We start from the raw sequence: 22,416 nt of genomic DNA, 5'->3' as shown, positions 1-22,416 counted from the left end.
GTGATGAAGTATAAAGCCTCTTGGAGCCTGGCTGCCTGGCTTCCAATCCTGGCCCTGAAATGTACGAGCTATTACGTATGGCTTTAGTGCCGTCATCTGTGAAATGGGGGCGATGCTGGGACCCATCCAGGGGCCATCATCCATGTGGCTTAAGATGGCTGGACCTGTGTCTCACGTATTGAAGGCATTATTCTTGTTGTTTAGTCTCTAGGTCATGTCCAACATTTCTGCGACCCCATAGACTGTAGCCTGCCAAGCTCCTCTGCACAGGGGATTTCCCAAGCAAGAATACTGGAGTGGGTTGCCATTTCCTTCTCCAGGGGATCTTCCCAGAGCAGGGATCAAACCCGAATCTCCTGCTTGGCAGGCAGATTTTTTATTTTTTTTTAACCACTGAGCCACCAGGCAAGCCCTATTGCATTATCGACTCTCTGAAATAACTTCTGTGCAGAGTAGAGCACATTATGAGAAACGCAGGCTGGAAGAAGCACAAGCTGGAACCAAGACTGCCGGGAGAAATGTCAATAACCTCAGATATGCAGATGACACCACCTTATGGCAGAAAGTGAAGAGGAGCTAAAAAGCCTCTTGAGGAAAGTGAAAGAGGAGAGTGAAAAAGTTGGCTTAAAGCTCAACATTCAGAAAACGAAGATCATGGCATCCGGTCCCAACACTTCATGGCAAATAGATGGGGAAACAGTGGAAACAGTGTCAGACTTTATTTTGGGGGGCTCCAAAATCACTGCAGATGGTGACTTCAGCCATGAAATTAAAAGACGCTTACTCCTTGGAAGGAAAGTTATGACCAACCTAGATAGCATATTAAAGAGCAGAGACATTACTTTGCCAACAAAGGTCTGTCTAGTTAAGGCTATGGTTTTTCCAGTAGTCATGTATGGATGTGAGAGTTGGACTGTGAAGAAGGCTGAGCGCCAAAGAATTGATGCTTTTGAACTGTGGTGTTGGAGAAGACTCTTGAGAGTCCTTTGGACTGCAAGGAGATCCAACCAGTCCATCCTAAAGGAGATCAATCCTGGGTGTTCACTGGAAGGACTGATGCTGAAGCTGAAACTCCAGTACTTTGGCCACCTCATGCGAAGAGTTGACTCACTGGAAAAGACTCTGATGCTGGGAGGGATTGGGGGCAGGAGGAAAAGGGGATGACAGAGGATGAGATGGCTGGATGGCATCATTGACTCGATGAATGTGGGTTTGGCTGAACTCCAGGAGTTGGTGATGGACAGGGAGGCCTGGCGTGCTGCGATTCATGGGGTCGCAAAGATTCGGACACAACTGAGCTGAACTGAACTGAACTGAAACTTAAAATACAAGTGCTTAGACAAAGAAAAAAGTAAACAAAAACATTTCAGTGGGGGCCTTTCACTCAGCAAGCATCTGTTGAGTGATGTGGTGTTGGATGTGAGATAGGAGAAGTCTTGGCTTTCCTCTCAGCTGACCCTGCTCAGCCCGCAAGGGCTTCATACTCAGCTGGCAGGAAGTGCATCTCCCTGAGCCAGGCATAACTCTGCTACTTAAAGTTACAGTACTTTTGTTTGTTTATTTTGTTTTTTTAAATTTTGGCCACCACACAAGGCATGTGAGAAGATACATTTTTTTTCCTGCAAATACAGATGGGATAATGATTTCATCTGATCCTCACCAACCAGAAAGCAACCAGTTCCATCCCCAGCCTTGCTGGATGGGGCCAGTCTTCAAGAGGAGGCCTTTCTCCCCACACAAGACTCGAATCCACTCAATTCTCTTGGCTGTTAATCTCTCTTCCCTGGCAGGTGACGGCTCATGGAGGATGTTGTGCCGTTTCCACGCATGCCCAGGCCCTACTCCCAGTTCCAGAAAGCATACTGAAATTCAAGACTCAGTGTTAAAAGAAGAGCCTCAAATCTACTCTATCATGTTTAAAATAGTAAATTACAAATGAAGATACTTTACTTAACGAGTATTAGTCACCAACGACCAATTTCCCCCAAACTCAATACATCCAACTGAAATAAAAAACTTTTGCTCCAAGATAGCCCAGATTCTTCCTTGAGAACAAGGTTTCCTTCTTAGTCTATTTACCACTGAAACTGTCCTTCATCTGGTGATCTCCACAAGTCAATTTAGCAACTGCCAATGGAAAACAGAGAAGACGTGGGAATAAGGGAGTCTAGAGGTCTAAGTCTAGTAGTGACTTGAATACTTCCAGGCTTTAACTCCCCAAGGTAACATTAAAGATTTGGACTTGTAAGATGTATGTCCTTCTCCATCTCTGCCAAGTCTCATGTGATGTGAACTGTTGCTCACTTAACATTTTTCTTTACAAAGACCCTATTAAGCAAACTTTAGTCACCTTTGGGGCATAACAGTAAACCAATTCATGAAAACTGTCAAGTAACAGAAAAGTCTCATCTATCTATCCTGATTTCTAAATGAACTGTATTACCAGGGGACAAAGAAATAGGTGAGGGAAGTCTTTCTTTATAAAAGCATCCAACTAATAAAGAAAAAGAAATGACCACCTCACAGTCCTTTATGAATTCATTGACCCAGACACAGAGCATCTCTGGTTGCCAACATGCAAAAAGAGGAGCAATTGGACATTATGTGCCTTTGGACTAAAAAAAAAAAAACAACAGCCACCTGGTCTTACCAAAGGGATCAAACTTGAGTCTGGCCAAGTCTCTAGGTTCAGATACCAATTTTCAAAAAACAGGGGACAGAGAAAACAGATACAGCAGCCCTCAGACAGCAATGAGAAAAATTCAGACTGTGAAAATGTTATGGGTCAGACAGCCCAGGCTCTTTAGCAAGTAAAAAAAAAAGATGGAAGGAATGGAGAAGGAAATCATTATATTAAAGACACATCAAATTTCTACAAAGTGGAAAGAGGAAACTATCTTATCAAAGGATGATAAAACAAGTGGTAAAACTATAGAGACAGGCAAAGAAGTCAAGCTACCATTTGCAGGAAGATGGAGATTAGGACCCAGAGAAACTCCTGGAGTGGCTGCCAAAGTTCTTTCTTGACCTGGATGGTGGTATAAGGAGCTCAACTCTGTCAAAACTCATTATTAAAACACTAATTGTGTGTAGTTTCTTTATATTTGTCTTATAATATCTCAAAATTTAAAAATTAAAAGACTTTATAGTGCTGTCTTAAATGAAAGAAATCTGTAAAAAATATATAAAATAAAAGCAAAACAATGACTTAGAAACTGCTATTTAGGGACTTCCCTGGTGGTCCTGTGGCCATGACTCCATCCTTCCAAAGCAGGGAGTCCAGGTTCGATCCCTGGTCAGGGAACTAGATCCCACATGCCGTAACTAAGAGTTCCATGCCACAACTAAAGATCCCGCATGCCACAGTAAAGACCCAGCACAGCCTAAATAAATATTTTAAAAGGAAACTGTATACCTATGGCCGATTCATGTTGATGTATGGCAGAAACGAACACAATATTGTAAAGTAATTATTCCCCAATTAAAAGTAAGTACGTAAAAGAAACTGCTATTTGTCAAAGCTCAGAACCTGCAGCCTGGTCCTCTCTCTGTTAAAAAGGCAAATGTTAGAAAGATGTTAATGGCCATGCTAGCACCAAATAGTCAGAGAAGGCAATGGCACCCCACTCCAGTACTCTTGCCTGGAAAATCCCATGGATGGAGGAGCCTGGAAGGCTGCAGTCCATGGGGTCACTGAGGGTCGGACACAACTGAGCGACTTCACTTTCACTTTTCACTTTCATGCATTGGAGAAGGAAATGGCAACCCACTCCAGTGTTCTTGCCCGGAGAATCCCAGGGACAGGGGAGCCTGGTGGGCTGCCGTCTATGGGGTCGCACAGAGTTGGACACGACTGAAGTGACTTAGCAGCAGCAGCAGCACCACATAGAAACATCCTCCTCAAGGTACTCAGAAGAATGTACAGTGAACTAAAAAGAACACAATTTAAAATTTGTGCAGCATCCAAAATCACCCTTCAAACTGCCCAGCACCATACTGCATGGTGGTACATGCTCCACACGCTGGCAAACACGATTTCAGCTCTCTGCCGGCAGCAGAGTGAAAATCTTCTCATAGCCCACTGTCACCAGCAGACCCCAATAAGAGGCTGGTGGGTCAAAGCCTCCGAAAGAAATACTGCACACATGCTCCTAGAATGTTCCCTCTCTCTTGACCTGTGGCAGGGAGACTGGGATTCGGGGCAAGGGCCCCAGCAGAAAAACCATCCCTTCACCCAAAATGCAGGGAACAACCTGGGGACTCTTTGCCTTCTCCAGACTCTGCTATCACAGCAGCGTTCCATTGTTTGCTAATATCCCCATGTCTGTCACCTTTGCTTTAAGAGGAGAAAACAGGACCTAGCTTCTCAAAAAGAGGACCTAGCTTCCTCAGCTCTATACCTCAGTACCAGTCCAGGCCAAGGCCAATGTTAAATGTCTGTGAAGTAGATAACCAACATTTATGCGTGTTTGGGGGCTTCCCAGGGGGTGCAATAGTAAAGAATCTGCCTGCCAATGTAGGAGACATGGTTTGATCGCTAGGTCAGGAAGATCCCCTGGAGTAGGAGATAGCAACTCACTCCAGTAGTCTTGCCTGGGAAATCCCATGAAGAGAGGAGCCTGGCGGGCTATAGTCCACGGGGTCACAAAAGAGTCGGACATGACTGAGCAACTGAGCAGAACACAAGAGGGTTTACCAGGTAACAAGCACCGTGTTAAGCACGTCTCATGTATAATCTCATTTCCTCCTCACAGCAACCTTGGATGCAGCTACTATTATCCCTTTACATATGAAGAGACTGAGGCCCAGTGGGGTTGCATAATTTTCTCAAGGCCACTCAGCCAGAAAATGACAAAGCTGAGATGTGAACCCAGGTCCCTCTGACCCCAATATGTATCAAGAAACTCTCACAACAAGGAAGGAGCCAGCTTCTGACTCTGCCCCTCTCACCACAGGTAGTTTTACAACTAGTGTACAGCCTGCACTGAGAAAACCCATCCCAAACCCAGTTCCGGGTCTTTCTAGGCTGGTGGGGGACTCAGTAGAACTTAGCGGAGCAGAGGACTTGGGGATGCTGGAGGAGAAAAGAAACTTTAAAGCACACACAACTTACAATAGCATCCCATAGCGCATAGAAGTTGGGTTCTAAAATCAGAACGGAGGGTGCAGACTGGTGCAAGTCAAAATAATCTTGGACGTGCCCTTACAGCATCTTTAAGACTCTAGGCCTTTGCCCTGTGAAGCTTCCAAAGCAAGAATTAACTCTCATCTCTTTGCATTTTGGCTCTGCCCTGCCTTCCTTCCCCTACTCCCACCCCCTCCACACACACAGTGTCTGGTACCTGGGAAAGGCTCACAGATGAGGCAGATGGCTGAGAAAGCTAGGTCCTATTTCTGAGAAGGTCGTGCTCTTAAAGCAAAGGAGACAGACAGGGGGAGAGTTACGAGTCAATGCAATGGGGGTTGTGACAGCAGAACCCGGTGAATGGGGCCCCAGATTGTGGTCTGATTGCCGCAAGCACCTGCTTAGGGACGGAGAGCCAGGTCTAGTGTGCACAGAGGGGAGGAAAGAAGTTGTTCAAAGGATGTCTCTCATTCTCACAGATGAAAGTAGAATCACAGTGAAGAGCAGAGAGTACACAGGTTTCCTCTTCTTCTTAGAAGCCTAGCTCTGAGCTCACCATCCCCTACCCAGGCTGTGCCCCCTATCCCAGGAGTCCTATGAGGGCCATGCAATCTGCAGCATGGAATCACACATTTATCTGAAGGATCCGGAGGCCCGGCCCTGACCCTGTAGGAGCACCCATGAGGACCTCTGCCCTCATCCCCATCTGTAACTGCTGCTAGAACATCTCAGATTGTGGTACTGAAAGTCCTGAGTCCCTGTCCCCAAGTCACCTCTTGCTGCCAGAGGAGGGCCCTGCTCAGTTGGTTATAAAACCAATTGCCTGAGTTCCTTTATCTTTGTTGAAACAGCATCTGCCTCAGGGGAGAGCACTTCTCATTGGCAACCTCAGAAAAATGCTCCGCGGCCGTCCCTGGGCCTGACAGCTTTCTGTCTCCAGGATGGGAAGGACCCGGGTGCCTCTATGGGGTGGCCACTGCTAGAACTGCTCTGGCCAAAGCCTGGAAGCCTAGAGGTGGAGGGGTCCGGCCCCCAGGTAGTTACCATGGTCTGGAAGCAGGAATGCAGCTGGGTCAGGAAGGGTGGCTTCCCAGGCAGGGCCAGCACCCGCTTCTCCACCATCGTGCATTCCACGTCATCATCTTGGATGACCACGTCCTTCTTCAGGATCTTCACGGCATACAGCTCATCTGTGCCTTTTCGCTCTGAGAGCATAACCTGCAAGACAGCGGGCATGTCAGTGTAATTGAAGGGGCCCCCAGTGAAGCCACTGGTGGCTGAGGGTCATTCAGATCCGTTCCAAGCTTCTTCCACACGCCCTCAGTGGATGCTGATATGATACATGAAGTTTCCCACGGACCTTGAACCTTGAATGGCTGAATCCAATAGAAAAGAGGGTGATTCCAAGACAGAGACAGACTCACCGACATGGAATACAAATTTATGGTTACCAAAGGGGAAAGCAGTGGCGGTAGGATAAATTAGGAGCTTGGGATTAACAGAGACACACTACTATATACAAAATCGGTAAACAAAAGGGGGCTTCCCAGGTGGCTCCGTGGTAGAGAATTTGCCCATCAGGCAGGAGACTTGGGTTTGATTCCTGGGTCAGGACTATCTCCTAGAAAAGGAAATGGCAACCCACTCCAGTATTCTTGCCTGGGAAATCCCTTGGACAGAGGAGCCTGGCAGGCTATTGTCCATGGGGTCACAAAAGAGTCAGACACAACTTAGCGACTAAACAACAACAAAACAACAAGGATCTACTGTACAGCACAGGGAACTATATTCAGTATCTTGTATTAATAATAACCTCTAATGGAAAAAGAATCTAAAAAAGAAATATAAGTAATATAAACTGAATCACCCTGCTGTACACCCGAAACTAACACAACATTGTAAATTAACTATCCTTTAATTTTTCAAAAGAAAAAATTTAAAAATAGAAGACAGTTCCAAAAGTGATGAGCATGTATAAAGATATCCCTCTGGGATACGTATCAATGCCCAGTCAAACATAAACCCCGTGAGCGCAAATATCTTTGCCTCTTTTATTCGTTGGTGTACCCCCAGGAGCCTGGAATAGTGCCTGGCACACAGCAGACATTCAAGAAGTATTTGTTGAAGGAAGGAATGGTTGAATTCCTGATAAAACTGAATTGGGGGCAATGGTTCTCTTATTCTTTCAGTTATTTAATATTTACTAAGAGCCTGCTAAGCATGGAGAAACACCATTAGATGAGCAGGCACGTTTCCTGACACTGCATTCCAGGGAGGAAGGAGGACTTTGGACATTAATTACAGGGATGATTAATGTAATATTTTAACATCCCCTCCTGTGTCCTGGGGCTTCCTTCCACACAGCCATGGACACAATCAGAGCATGTTAATCAGCATGGCTCGTGACACATCATTATTTTCATTGGTTGTGACTATGCCAGAGGGAAGAGTGACCCGCAGGTACCGTTCTCAAGAAGCCTTTTAGAAGCATGGGGCAGGACCATGTTGTTCAAGACCTAACCTGGTCTGGGGGCTTCTGAGAAGGCTTCCTGGAGGAAGAGGCAATCAGATCCAAGTAAGTACACACTGCACCCACTGGGTCAGATATTTTGCAGGCAATAATATCAATCACCACATTATTTTGAGTACCATGTGCCAGACAATGAGTGGTTCTCATTTATTATTTCTCATTCATTTTGCCTAAGACTCTGGGAAGTCAGTACCATTAAGAACTGCGTTTCATAGGGGAGAGGCAACATAGGGGTGGCCGATTAAGAGGTACAGACTATTAGGTATAAAATAAGCTACAAGGATATATTACACAACACAGAAAATGCTGCCAATATTTTATAGTAACTATAAATAGAGTTTAACCTTTAAAACTTGTGAATCACTACAATGTATGCCTACAGCTTATATAATATTGTATATCAACTATGCTTCAATAATAAACAAACAAATAAAAGTTTTAAATTAATGAATTAAAAAGAAAAGACCTCTATCTCATAGATGGCTCATGGAAGGTAAGTAACCTGTGACACCAAAAATTCAGTTAGGGACAGAGCCAGGATTTGAACCCAGTCTACCTGAACTAGAAGAAATGGAATAGCCATCATGGTCAACAAGAGTCCAAAATGCAGTACTTAGATGCAGTCTCAAAAATGACAGGATGATCTCTGTTCGTTTCCAAGGCAAGCCATTCAATATCACAGTATTCCAAGTCTATGCCCCGACCAATAATGCTGAAGAAGCTGAAGTTGAATGGTTCTATGAAGATCTATAAGACCTTCTAGAACTAACACTCAAAATATATGTTCTTTTCATTATAGGGGACTGGAATGCAAAAGTAGGAAGTCAAGAAATACCTGGAGTAACAGGTAAATTTGGCCTTGGAGTACAGAATAAAGCAGGGCAAAGGCTAATAGAGTTTTGCCAAGAGAACGCACTGGTCATAGTAAACACCCTCTTCCAACAACACAAGAGAAGACTCTACACATGGTCATCACCAGATGGTCAATATGAAAATCAGATTGATTATATTCTTTGTACCCAAAGATGGAGAACCTCTATACAGTCAGCAAAAACAAGACTGGGAGCTGACTGTGTCTCAGAACATGAGCTCCTTATTGCCAAATTCAGACTTAAATTGAAGAAAGTAGGGAAAGCCACTAGACCATTCAGGTATGACCTAAATCAAATTCCTTATGACTATACAGTGGAAGTGAGAAATAGATTTGAGGGATTAGATTGGATAGACAGAGTGCCTGAAGACCTATGGGTGAAAGTTCATGACATTGTACAGGAGACAGGGATCAAGACCATCTCCAAGAAAAAAGAAATGCAAAAAGGCAAAATGGGTGTCTGAGGAGGTCATACAGCTATGAAAAGAAGAGAAGTGAAAGGCAAAGGAGAAAAGGAAAGATACACCCATTGGAATTCAGAGTTCCAAAGAATAGCTAGGAGAGATAAGAAAGCCTTGCTCAGTGACCAGTGCAAAGAAATAGAGGAAAACAACAGAATGGGAAAGACTAGAGATCTCTTCAAGAAAATTAGAGATACCAAGGGAATATTTCATGCAAAGATGGGCACAATAAAGGACAGAAATGGTATGGACCTAACAGAAGCAGAAGATATTAAGAAGAGATGGCAAGAATATAAAGAGGAACTATACAAAAAAGACCTTCATGACCCAGATAATCATGATGGTGTGATCACTCACCTAGAGCTAAACATCCTAGAATGTAAAGTCAAGTGGGCCTTAGGAAGCATCACTACGAACAAAGCTAGTGGAGGTGATGGAATTCCAGTGGGGCTATTTCAAATCCTGAAAGATGATGCTCTGAAAGTGCTGCACTCAATATGCGAGCAAATTTGGGGAACTCAGCAGTGGCCACAGGACTGGAAAAGGTCAGTTTTAATTCCAATCCCAAAGAAGGGCAATGTCAAAGAATGTTCAAACTACCACACAATTGCACTCATCTCACATGCTAGCAAAGTAATGATCAAAATTCTTCAAGCCAGGCTTCAGCAATACATGAACCGTGAACTACCAGATGTTCAAGCTGGATTTAGAAAGGGCAGAGGAACCATAGATCAAATTGCCAATACCTGTTGGATCATAGAAAAAGCAAGAGAGTTCCAGAAAAACATCTATTTCTGCTTTACTGGCTATGCCAAAGCCTTTGACTGTGTGGACCACAGCAAACTGAAGAAAATTCTTCAAGAGATGGGAATACCAGACTGTCTGATCTGCCTCCTGAGAAATCTGTATGCAGATCAGGAAGCAGCAGTTAGAACTGGACATGGAACAACAGACTGGTTCCAAATCAGGAAAGGAGTACGTCAAGGCTGTATATTGTCACCCTGCTTGTTTAACTTATAGGCAGATCCATCATGAGAAATGCTGGACTGGATGAAGCACAAGGTGGAATCAAGATTGCCAGGAGAAATATCAATATGCAGATGACACCAGATATGCAGATGACACTCAGATATGCAGATGACACCACCCTTATGGCAGAAAGCGAAGAAAAACTAAAGAGCCTCTTGATGAAAGTGAAAGAGGAGAGTGAAAAAGTTGGCTTAAAGCTCAACATTCAGAAAACTAAGGGCATCTGGTCCCATGACTTCATGGGAAATAGATGGGGAAATAGTGGAAACAGTGACAGACTTTATTTGGGGGGGCTCCAAAATCACTGCAGATGGTACATGCAGCCATGAAATTAAGACACTTGCTCTTTGGAAGAAAAGTTATGACCAACCTAGACAGCTTATAAAAAGCAGAGACATTACTTTGCCAACAAAGGTCTGTCTAGTCAAGTCTGTCTAGTCAAAGCTATGGTTTTTTCAGTGGTCATGTAAGGATGTGAGAGTTGGACTATAAAGAAAGCTGAGTGCCAAAGAATTGATGCTTTTGAACTGTGGTGTTGAAAAAGACTCTTGAGAGTCCCTCGGACAGCAAGGAGATCCAACCAGTCCATCCTAAAGGAAATCAGTCCTGAATATTCATTGGAAGGACTGATGATGAGGCTGAAACTCTGTCCACCTGATGCAAAGAACTGACTCATTTGAAAAGACCCTGATTCTGGGAAAGATTGAAGGCAGGAGGAGAAAGGGACGACAGAGGATGAGATGATTGGATGGCATCACCAATTCAATGGACGTGAGTTTGAGTAAACTCTGACAGTTGGTGATAGACAGGGAAGCCTGGCGTGCTGTGGTCCTTGGGGTTGCAAAGAGTCAGACACGACTGAGCGACTGAACTGAACTGAACTGAACCTGACCTCAAGGTCTCTGCCTTTATATGCTCCACTTGTCAGAGCTCCAAAAGACTCCTCCAGGAGTTTAGGTGGCTGAGGAAATGAAAATGCTCACCCATTTTTCCTTCCCTAGCCCTCACCAAGGCAGGAACAGTGACTCCACTGAGATGTAAAGAGTAGGCTGAAAACAGACATTTTCTGCTCCCAGATTCCCCAGGAGGCCAGGGCTGGGGCAAGAGCAGGGAGGGCCATGAGCAGAGGTGAATGTGTAGAGGGAGTGAAGGCTGGTAGAAGCCAAGCCGTCAGCTGGGAGGACCCCCCAGGACATGGGAGAGGCTCAGCACTGCGAGCGTGGACAGACCTGCTGTCCCATCACTACTGGTCAATGTACCGTCTAACAATCCTGAATACTTGTGAACACCCCACCCCACCCAACCACCACCACCCAAGAACCCAGGAGAGTGGCCCCGAACTTCTTGAATGTCAGTGCAGCCCCCTGGCTGGAGGAGGAGCAAGATAGATGTCTGGGAATTTCCCCAGGCACCAGGCGCAGGCACCATATGTCTGTTTCAACTACCGCCATTCTACAGATAAAGAAACTGAAGCTCAGAGAGATGAGCCTGCTCGAGCTGACTGTTTAGTCCATGTTCAATGCATGAGACAGGGCGTTCAGGGCTGGTGCACTGGGATGACACTGAGGGATGGGATGGGGAGGGAGGTGGGAGGCGGGTTCAGGATGGGGGACTCGTGTATACCCGTGGCTGATTCGTGCTGATGTATGGTGAAAGCCACCACAATATTGTAAAGTAATTAGCCTCCAATTAAAATAAATTAATTAATTTTTAAAATGCAAATCTGACCAGGCTACTCAAATGCCTTAAATCCCTCAGTGGCTCCTTCAAGTGAAACAATTCCATGACCACGTCCTGTTCTCTCTTTCCCTGTGGCTATTCTATTCCCACTGCCTGCAGTTTCGTCTCACACTCGTTCACTGCCCTGAGAATCTGAGATTCAGCTCAGATGTCACCTTCGTCTATATCCCTCAATGATCCATGAGACCAAAGGGGTCACTCCCTCCTCTGGACCATGGGACTGCTTTGCAGCTCTGCCAGGTACTTGACACAGGTGTTTCCTAACTTCATTCACCATTCATGTGCCTTTTTCTCTTTTCACATTTTTCTCCTTACCACATAAACTGGTATTTCATCAGTATTTTTCAAACCTGGTCACATCTTTACTTAACCACAGTTATCTGAAAAGGAAACTCTGGATCACCACTATTAATGGCAAGCCTATCGCATCCTTAAATGAAAGATGAGCAGAAAAATAAATATGAACAGAGCAGTGCTAGGAGATTCTAGCTGGATGCTACTGGCTGCCGAAAGTACTGAGCCAGACCCTGCATTTTCTCCTTGTTTAAGGAAATAAGTGATATTAGCAAATGTTAGCTATTGGTGGCACGCAGTCAACAAATGAGGCTTTCTGGTTCAAGTAATTAGAAAGACTAAGAGAAAACCTAAAAAGAGAGACTAACCTTATCATGTTGCAATTTAATTTTATTTCACATCACATCTACTTACCACCTTTAAAAACTCAAATTACTAAACTAAAATCATCTTGCAAATCATCAATGCTATGTGCTTTACATCTTAGAAAATACTGTTGCATTCATAGTTACAGTTATTTTTTTTGTGTGAAGATTCTCAGTGCCTTGCCTGTCCTAAGCTACAGGGGTAGGGGGAGAATAAGCCAGTACCAGAATGCCGGGAGCCAGCACGGGAGATCCCACCCATGACAAGGTCATGTGGAAGAGAGCTGTTAAGCAAGGCTTCAGGACTCGAGGGGCTCCCTAGACCTGCTCGAGCATCTACCCCCCAAACCAGAATCTGTCTGTCTTACTATTTTATGTCTTTCACCAACTCTTCTGACATTAACAGGGGGCTATCCCCGACCACGTTTCTCTGGAGAAAATCAACTTAGGGCTCTAGCTAATAAGTCTCCTGGACATGAGAGAAATATTTCAAATCAAACCCCCTCTGTTAGCATTCTAGCTTGCTTGGCAGGTTTATCCAGACTCTTGCAGCTACACATGTGATTATTCACAGCCTCCCAACTGTGAGAGGCATGGGAAGCCTAAAACATAGAGCCTTTCAAAGAGTTAAAAGTTATTAGAGTAGTGCTGGTGTAGGATTTCACTATTAGGCCAATGCTTGTTGCTAAGTTCCCATATCTCTTATCCACTGTGCACCTGGGAGTGCATTACTTAACAAGTTGGAATGTAAGAAAAACAAGTGTAGCCTTGAATTAACCACATCAGACTTTTGAGCTAATTGGTTCTTTCTTTCTTGTAACTCACTGCACCTTTGCTCTGTGAGAAATGTAACTCTGTTTAGCCTTTTATGAGGCTGACATAGATATAAAGAAAAAACATTTCAAGGGAAAATAAGTTTTCTGGTTGAGCAGCCTTTATCAAAAGAGGGTCATAAAATGTTCACAGGCCTCCAAGGCCAGAAGATAATGTACACAACATCGTTTGTGGGAAAGGTATGCAGAAAAAATCCTGGTTTCGATAAGGGCAAAACTGCTGTAATGTTTGGGCTGACTCTGTATGACCTTGTATCTTTCATTTCCCTCTATGTACAAATTAAGGTATAAAAGTCCCTTTTGAAAATAAAGTAATGGGCCTCGCTCGAAGAAGCCTGGTCACCCTGTGTCTTTTTTTTTTTTTCTTTTCTTTCTCTCTCTTACTCTCTTTTTCAGGCTGATCCCTTGGAGCATAGAGGCTCTCTGCGTTCACTTATCTGCCTGGGTTTCTAAGACCTGAATGGGAAGATGTTCTGTGTCTTCACTCCCTCGGGAGACTGGGAGGGCACCTGTGGCCTCCATGAAGAGAGCAAGCTCCTTGTCTCGGGGCTTTATTGGCTTTCTGTGTAAACCAAGGAATATCAGCCTCTTTCTCTCCTCTATTCCTCTCTCATTCATTCATTCGCCAACGCCATTTCTCCTTCGGGTTCCCCTGGATCCTGCGGGGGCTGGACCCCGGCACCAGAAGACCATTCACACAAGTGAATAGTGTGGCTGTGTCCCAGTAAACCTTTATTTATAAAAACAGGTGGTGTGCCCAGCACTGGTAGTTTGTTCTAGAACATGTATTTCAAAAAAGATAAATAAAAATCAAGAGTGACTGCATTATCAAAAGTGGCTGAAGTTTAAGTTGGGAATGGACCCTAGCATAGTTTTCAGTTCTTCTAGATCCTTACCAGAATCTTCTGATTGGGCAGGGGATCTATCTGGCCACAGATGATTGGATCAGAGGTAGAGAACTGAGCTTAAGCCAATCAGTTAATCAATTAAGGTTGAGCCAATCAGATGCTCTCATTTAAGAATGTGGAATTAGGATACTCCCAGCAGTCAGTGTGGGGTCCTGAAGAAAGAAACAGGCAAATCTGCCTAAAGTGGTCTTTTCCTACACTTGATCTTAGCCAAAAGGCCAAGAAGCAATAAATGATCCTTTCCTACCACACACAGGCAAAGAAAAATGGCCCCGATGTGGTGGTGGGGGTGTGGGGTGAAGAAAAGAATGTCAGGGAATGATCAAAGGCTTTGCTTTCCAGTTCTTGGTTCCAATCTCTCAGGATGCTTGGCTGTTTCCATAGAAACCTCCATATCTCCCCAATAAAGTTGTTATTTTATTTATACTACCTTGAGTGGATTTTTATTTCTTAAAGATCCTGTAAGACAAAATTATTGTTTGAGGAGCTCAAATTCTTAATACAAAATAAACATTTTGGGGAGTCAAATAGCATCAGGTTAGTACATGACCTAAAACAAGGCAAATTCCATTCTTTATAAACAACAGTGCCTCCAGTATTCTTGCCTGGAAGATCCCATGGACAGAGGAGCCTGGCAGGCTACAGTCCATGGGTTCCCAAAGAGTCAGACACAGCTGAGTGCACAGCACAGATACCTGCCGATATCAGGATTACATGGGGATATATCTGCTTACAAGACAAAGTTCCAAGTGCCACCTCTGGTCTAGAAGCTCTGATTGTGGCCTGGGAGTGAGCATTTTAACAAGCACCTCCCCTTGATTCTAATTACTAAATTTGTTGCTCTGAGGAACATCTGTGTGTGTGTGTCAGTTGCTCGGTCATATCTGACTTTGTGACCTGATGGACTATAGCTCTCTAGGCTCCTCTGTCCCTGGAATTCTCCAGGCAAGGACACCACAGTGGTTTGCATTCCCTTCTCCAGGGGATCTTCTGGACCCAGGTATCAAACCCAGGTCTGCCACACTGTGGGCAGAGTTTTGACCATCTGAGCCACCAGAGAAGCCGCTGAAGGTCCAAGATCTGTGCTATTTTTCAAAGGGCAGAGTCTGTGCCCTGTCCCGTGAATGTGGGTAGCCTGTGAGGTACTATCAAATCGACTCATTTAATATAAGAGCAAGGACGTTCCACAGGCAAAACAGAACTCTTGAGTTTCCCAACACGTTTTCTGCAGTCAAGGGACCTGCAAGACAGGTCAATATTAACATAATCAAGCTTTCCTTTCAATAGGAATCCTTCTGTCCTTGGAGGGCTTTTTGAGAGCTTCCTGAGAGCTTCCCCCACATCACGAAGGAAGTGATATTCTGTGGTGGTTTCAAAACATGTCTATAGATATTTGCTCTTTCTCAAAGGGCAGAGTCTGTGCCCTGAATGCAGGCAGCCTCTGTGACAGCGCCAGTGAATGGAACACTGCGTGACTCGGGAGGCAGCAGCTTCTGTCAGTTTCTCTTGGGACACCTGCCTTTGGAGCCCTGAGGCCACCATGCCAGCAAGGCTACAGAATGAGGCCATGTGGAGAGGAGAGGCCTGGAGTAGACACAAAGAGCTTGCTGTCCAGACAGCACTGGGAACTCCAGGCCCAGCTGTCCCTGCTCCAGCCACTGCAGGACAGACCCCAAACCATAACCAACCAGGGGGAGTTCCCAATCTTCTGACTCTCAGAAACCATGAGAGGTAATAATATATGAGTGGAGTTGTTTTGGGGTCTTTGGGCTTCTCTGGTGGCTCAGACGGTAAAGAATCTGCCTGCAACATGGAAGACCCAGGTTTGATCCCTGGGTCGGGAAGATCCCCTGGAGAAGGGAATGGCTACCCACTCCAGTATTCTTGCCTGGAGAATTCCATGGACAGAGAAGCCTGGCGGGCTACAGTTGTTTTTGACCTCTGAGTCTGGGGACAACTTGTGGTAAAACAGGAGGCAACTAGAATAGAGTCATCCAAGTTCGCATATGCCCTAAAGCAACCCAGCCATGTCAGCTGTGGCCCCTGTTACCTGGCTTTATTTATGTCCTGTCTTTAATTATGCACACTCTTTTCAATCCAAAAATGTTTAAGGCTTCAGTTGAGATGGGTAACGGAAATGGAATTCATTCTGCCTTCCAAATGAATCACCTTTCCTAGTTTCATCCCGGACCTAGAAGACTGGCCAATTCATTCATTTGTTCAGTAAACACGAATGAAGTGTCTGGGATATTCTGAGCAGTGAGGATGCAGAATGACAATGCCTTCAGGAAGCTTACACACCAGCACAAATGATTCCCATTCAATTATGATTAAACTCCTGAAAGAGAAGTGCATGGTGCCCATGGTGAGTGTTCAGATGGAGGACTTAACCTGATTTGGTGGGCCAGCGAAAGGTGCCCTGGGGAAGTGATGGTTAAGCTGAGACCTGGAGAACTACCAGGACTAGCAAGGTGGAGATGGAGGAGGCATATTCCGGGCAAAGAGAAGCAAACTGTATTCCCTTCAAATTAAACCAACCTGGGTCCATAAACCTTGATAGGAAGTGAGTGCTCAAGCTCTAGAATTCAAATTCCAGATTCTAACTCCCAGCTCTCTGAGATGTAGCAAACAGTTGTCTGCAACAGACAGACCAGCACGGGCAACAAGGTGGGGTGGTGGCTGGACAGAGAACAGGGGACGTTCAAAGGGAATGGGCCCATGTATGTGCCAGGAAGAAAGCAGGCAATGTTGGGGGGACCAGCATATAAGGGAAGGTGGCTAGTTTGGGGCTGATAATGATAACTACCCCTACCTCTTATTTACATGGTGCATCATCTCATGTAATTCCACACAGATGTAGCACAGGTACTGCTACTGCTACTCACAGAGGAGGAAGCCAGGGCTTAGAGGAGTGAGGTGAGTGGTCTAAAGTCACTCCACTAGGAAATGACCCTTGGAGGTTATCTGTCTCCAAAGTCCATGCTCTTAACCATCTGATTCTCTGAGCCCTACGAATCAAGGGTTGAGTCATGAGGCTACACCATCTGCATATTGTTGCTGGAGTGTTTCAAATCTGACTCCAGATCCTGGCCCTGTTCTCCTTTCCCTACCCACATCTCTTGTTAGGCTTCAGCCTCTATGGCCTAACTCATGGCCAAAGGCAGAACAGTAGGTCATTTCTCCATGTCTTATATAGCCACAAACAAATCAGTCATCTCCTTGTCCAGATGAGCTTAGTCTGAGTGCTGCAGCCATGATTCCAGTTCATCCATCCAGTCCATGAGCTTTCCCAGGAATTCTGTGCCAGCCATGATGCGAGGCTCTGGTGATGTGCCTACAAACAGGATAGACATGGCCCTACTTCTAAGGAGTAAGTGGCTGAGAAGATCTTACCCCCTCCACCTGTGCCCTCAAGTAGGGTTGGAACAAGAGAAAGAAATGGCATAAAAACAGCCCAGGCACCAGCAATGGTGATGCCATGCTCTAAAATGTCCTTTTCTGTAGACATGATTTTTTATTGTCTGCAGTTTCTGGTGCTTCCACTTCAGTTAATACCAGCATCGAGGGCGTGGGCTGTTTGTTCAGCTGTCCCTCCATCTCCTGGGTGAGGATTCCAAACAGACGGAAAGGCTGTGCTGAAGTGATGTTCTTATCAAATTCCAAGCCACATCTGTTCCCCAAGAATCTTTTGGGAGAGATGTGATAAACAGCAGCAGCTCCAATGACAGCAGATAAAATGGAGAGTAGCCCAGGGATTCCTAACTGGAAAGTTGGTGGAGATGAACTTTACTGGGAAATCCAAACAGCAAGAGGTGCCTGGAACCTTGGCTCTTGGGGGATGGGACAAGATGGCATTATGGTTAGGTCACGGACTTTAGAAATAGGAGACCTGGTAAATATCCAAGTTCCACCACATACTAGCTGTGTGGCCTCGGGAAAGTCACTTACCTTTTCTGAACCTTAATTGCCTCATCCATAAAACAGGGAAACTACTGGTGCTCAGCTTTGGGTGGTGCTAAGAAAACTTGAGGGGATAAAGTAGGAAAATGGTACATGTGAATTCAGCACCGTGCTGGGGAAATGAAGAGTACTTAGGAACTGGTACTAGTTACAATACCAAAGGACCAGAAGTCTACTCTTGCACACTTCAGGAGACCAGTAATTGAGGTAGGGTTGGTTCCTTCTTAAGGTTTTGAGGGATGATCAGCTCCAGAGGTCTCCCCCAGCTTCTGCAGTTGCCAGCAATCCTCAGCCAGTGGACACATCACCCAAGCCTCTTCCTCCGTCTTCACATGCTATTCTTCCCTGTGTCTCTGTTTAAATGGCCTTTTCTTATAAGGAGATCTGTCATTGGATTAAGGCCACCCTGAACTCATCTGAGCTTGACATCTGTAAAGACCCTCTGCCCAGGTTGGGCTTCCCTCATAGCTCAGTCAGTAAAGAATCTGCCTGCAATGCAGGAGACCCAGGTTCAATTCCTGGGTCGAGAAGATCCCCTGGAGAAGGAAATGGCAATCCACTCCAATATTCTTGCCTGGAAAAGCTCATGGACAGAGGAGCCTGGCAGGCTACAGTCCACGGGGTCGCAAGAGTGGGCCACCACTTAGCGACTAAATCACCACCACCAGTTTAGGTGGAATTCACAGGATCAGTAATTAAACTTGAATAAATATACTGGGTGGAGACAATTCAGCCCACTAGCCTTTCTGGTTATCATCAGCTTCATCTTTCCAGAGAATGACCAAGGAGACAGCTTGTGAGCGCTGAACACAGCTCTTAACCAGCTAAGGAGACTGGCCCCAAGGGAACTGCGTGTCTGTGTGCTTATTGACAGGAGAGGGGAGTGATAGTTGGGGACCAAGGCCCCACTCCCCACTCCCCCAACTTCAACAGACGCCTGCTGAAGGTCCAAAGCCAAACTGAGCCTTCCCCAATCGCTCTCTCTTACATCTCTCATCCAGTGCATCAAGTGTTGTCAACGATACCTTCAAAAAACATCCACCCCCAACCTCCTTCCTGATCTAAGCCACCGTGATTCTCACCCTGGTCTCTTGCAATTGCCTCCTGCATAATTCTCTGCTTCCACTCTATCTGCTCCCAACCTCCACGGACACTCTGTCATGCCTGCAGGACTCTTCCCCAGAGATGCTCAACAGTGTGCTTTCTTACCTTGTTCAGTGTGACCTTCTCGCAGAGGTCCTCTCGGACCACCTTCTCTCAAGTGCAGCCCCTCTGTCACTCCCCACTCCCTTCCTCTTCCCAGCACTCACCACATCTGGCATCCTGTTCATGTCCATTTGTTTCTTTTCTCCCTCCCTAGAAGGTAAGCTCCAGGAGAGCAGCTGTTTGGTTTGACTGCTTCACTGTCACATTACCCACATCTAGACACTCAATAAATATTTTGTGAATAAATAAATGAAAAGGTCTGAGTGACAGGTGTGCCTTCTAAGTTGTTTCAGTCATGTCCAACTCTATAGCCAGCCAAGCTCCTCTGTCCATGGCATTCTCAAGAACACTGGAATGGGTTGCCATGCCCTCCTCCAGGGGATCTTCCCAACCCAGGGATTGAACCTGAGTCTTGTACGTTTCCTGCACTGGCAGGTGGCTTCTTTACCACTAGAACACCTGGGAAGCCCATGAGTGAGGAGAAAGGAATTAAAAAAAACCCTAGGTCTAGGTCACTAAAAATCTTTAGTGATTTAGCTCTCAGCATCATTGAATTTATCTATGGTTACATCCAACTTATAATTCACAATATATTTGAGGCAGCATTCAAGATTATGTAATACTAAACAAGTGGATTTTATCTTATATAAATTATACCTTGGTAAAGCTGGTTAAAAATGATTATATAGCACATAGTATGTATTTAAGAATGGTACAGAAAAACCAGAATAAACTTTTTACCCAACCCCCAATATGTGTGTGTGAGTGTGTGTGTGTGTGTGTGTTTTATAAATATAGTATGTGTGTTTTTATGTATTGTACTATTAGTTTCCTAAAGGCCAAAGCAACCAGAATTACGTGAAACAATGACAAAAGTTTATATTTCCTATAAGGAAAATCATTGGTTGCAGAGAAAAATAAGCTTTCCCTGGAACTTAGGTCTAGAAGAAATGTCCCGTGTGGATCGTGAACGTGTAGTGCTGCCATGGATGATGTTCTTAGCAATATCCCTGCGACAGGGTCAGAGGAGGTAGAAGTGAGGCCATACCATCGAGCACGGTCAGAGCCCATAAGTTTGACTAATATACAAGGGTCAGGAAAAGACGGTAACTGGATGAACTCAGACGGTGCATTTACAATAGAGAGACACATCTGGGGCTCACAGAGTCCCCAAAGAGTAATTCAGGAGGAGAGGATCTGTAAGATGCAGAGAGCTGAGGGTGCACGGGAAAGGGACGCAGAAGCAAGTTAAAGTCAGGCCTCCAGGGGGACCCCGAGCCCCTCTGCCCGCCTCTCCCACACCCACCACACTACAGAGCTGGCTTGTGGAGAGGCTGGGTGCGAGTCTGCGGGACGTGGGGGGAGCTGATCTCTGGCAAGCAGGAACCCTCCTCTATTTTGGGGATCCGTCTCTTTGAGGGTCCCCTTGCCCTCTGGGAATGTCTCCTACTTTGGCTCCACCCTTTCCCTCTGAAGATCTAGAGTACTTTAGACCAGCTCAGTTCTGTCTTCAGGCAAATCCAGTTTCCGCCCCCGACCCGCCGCCCGCTCCCCTCCCCTTTGCTTGGCTTTGCCTTGCAAGCCTGCCTGTACTGAGCTCCTGTTTCTCCAGGCTGCACCCTGGAACTCCCTGAGGAGCTTTTACAAGCTGATGCTTGGACCACACTCCAGACCAATTAAGTAGGAATCTTCTAAATAGTGGGGGCCTTCCTGCGCTAGGCCTGGCCTGCCCTGGGGGAGGATGAGGTAGTGAGTTGGCAAGAGGCCATCAGGATGGTACTGTAATCAGGGGTTGGAGCAGTGGGCAAACACTGGCCACTGTTCTTCTTGGGGCTTTCACCCACTTGGGAGGAGGATTTTGAGAGAGACTTGGGTGCAGCCGGGTTACAAGATGAAGGTGAGCGTCCACATCCTCTTCTCTTTACAACACAGCAGGTATCCTGACAAGCTCTTTGATGTAAGAATGAGACTGTGACCTTGACAAAACTGATAAGCTCAAAGTTTACATCTAATTAGAGCTGTAAAGTGACAGTAGGTACAAGTTCAGGTCTGGATTCAAAGCATCACTCTATCATGTGCTTGCTGTATGATCTTGGGCAAGTTATTCAGCCTCTCTGACTCTTGCTTCCCTTGTAAATATATAAGGGGCATAGTGACAGCCCTCCTTCCTAGGGCTGTTGTGAGAGCAAGTGACATAATACAAGTGACGTTCAGAGCCTGGTACATATCAAGCCATTTTGTTTATGCCTCAGACAATAAAGAATCGGCTTACCCATGCAGGAGACAGGGGTTCGATCCCTGGGTCAGAAAGATCCCCTGGAGAAGGGAATGGCAACACACTCCAGTATATTTGCTTGGGAAATCCCATCAACAGGGGAGCCTGGCAGACTACAATCCGTCCATACAGTGGCAAAGAGTGGGACACAAGCCTCTAAGCACAGGTTTTAGCTGCGGCATGTGAACTCTTAGTTGTAGCATGTGGGATCTAGTTCCCCATGGAGCCGTAGCCATTGGACCACCAGGGAAGTCCCAGGCGATGTTGTTAAAGTGAAAGAATAAAGACAGAGAATAAGAGGGATGCTCCAGTTCCTTCAGTGGGGACAGCAGTTCCTTCCCACATTCTCCAGATGGCAGAGAGTGAACCAGAGCCATAGACCAACATTTCTGCAAAATCTACTTCCCAGGAGAGCCTTATGCGCAGCCCAGAGTGAGAGGCAAGGTCGTACTATCTGTGTTTAGAGGTAGGGCTGGCATGAGCCCTCCTGGAGAGGCTAAGAGGACTCTCCCGCAGGGAGCGGCATGTTCAGGCCAGACGGGACTTCCCCGCAGAATCAGCAGGCCATCTGTCATCTTCTAACATTCTGAACGGGGAAGCAATGATACACCCTGAACTCCAGGCCCCTCTAGACTCATCTTGTCTGGCAAAGCCCTCCTTCAGACTGGGCTGGGTTTGAAAAGCTGGCTTAGCCCCGCCCCCAACTGCTGATAACCAGAGGCATGGAATGAGGGACAGAGCCATTCCAAGCAGGAGACCCTGGAGGTGGGTGTGGGGGTACATGTAGACCACAGTCCACCAAGTCATAGGGTCATGAGA

At 45.8% G+C, this 22,416-nt stretch overlaps 1 protein-coding gene across 2 annotated transcripts in view; it reads right to left on the bottom strand.

Annotated features, from left to right (window-relative positions):
• The window catches only part of PRKCB (protein kinase C beta), a 371,817-nt gene that overhangs the window by 55,944 nt on the left and 293,457 nt on the right, over positions 1-22,416 (bottom strand). For both annotated transcript variants that reach the window (XM_040257896.1, XM_040257905.1), the window contains exon 10: positions 6,170-6,343. In XM_040257896.1, coding sequence (XP_040113830.1) covers positions 6,170-6,343 — 174 coding nt within the window. The remainder of the gene's footprint in view (positions 1-6,169; positions 6,344-22,416) is intronic.

This window comes from Oryx dammah, unplaced genomic scaffold, assembly GCF_014754425.2.
Source record: "Oryx dammah isolate SB20612 unplaced genomic scaffold, SCBI_Odam_1.1 HiC_scaffold_2, whole genome shotgun sequence".
NCBI classification, from domain to species: domain Eukaryota; kingdom Metazoa; phylum Chordata; class Mammalia; order Artiodactyla; family Bovidae; genus Oryx; species Oryx dammah.
Note: the sequence above shows the minus strand (reverse complement) of the source record. Positions and strands in the feature narration are given on the sequence as shown.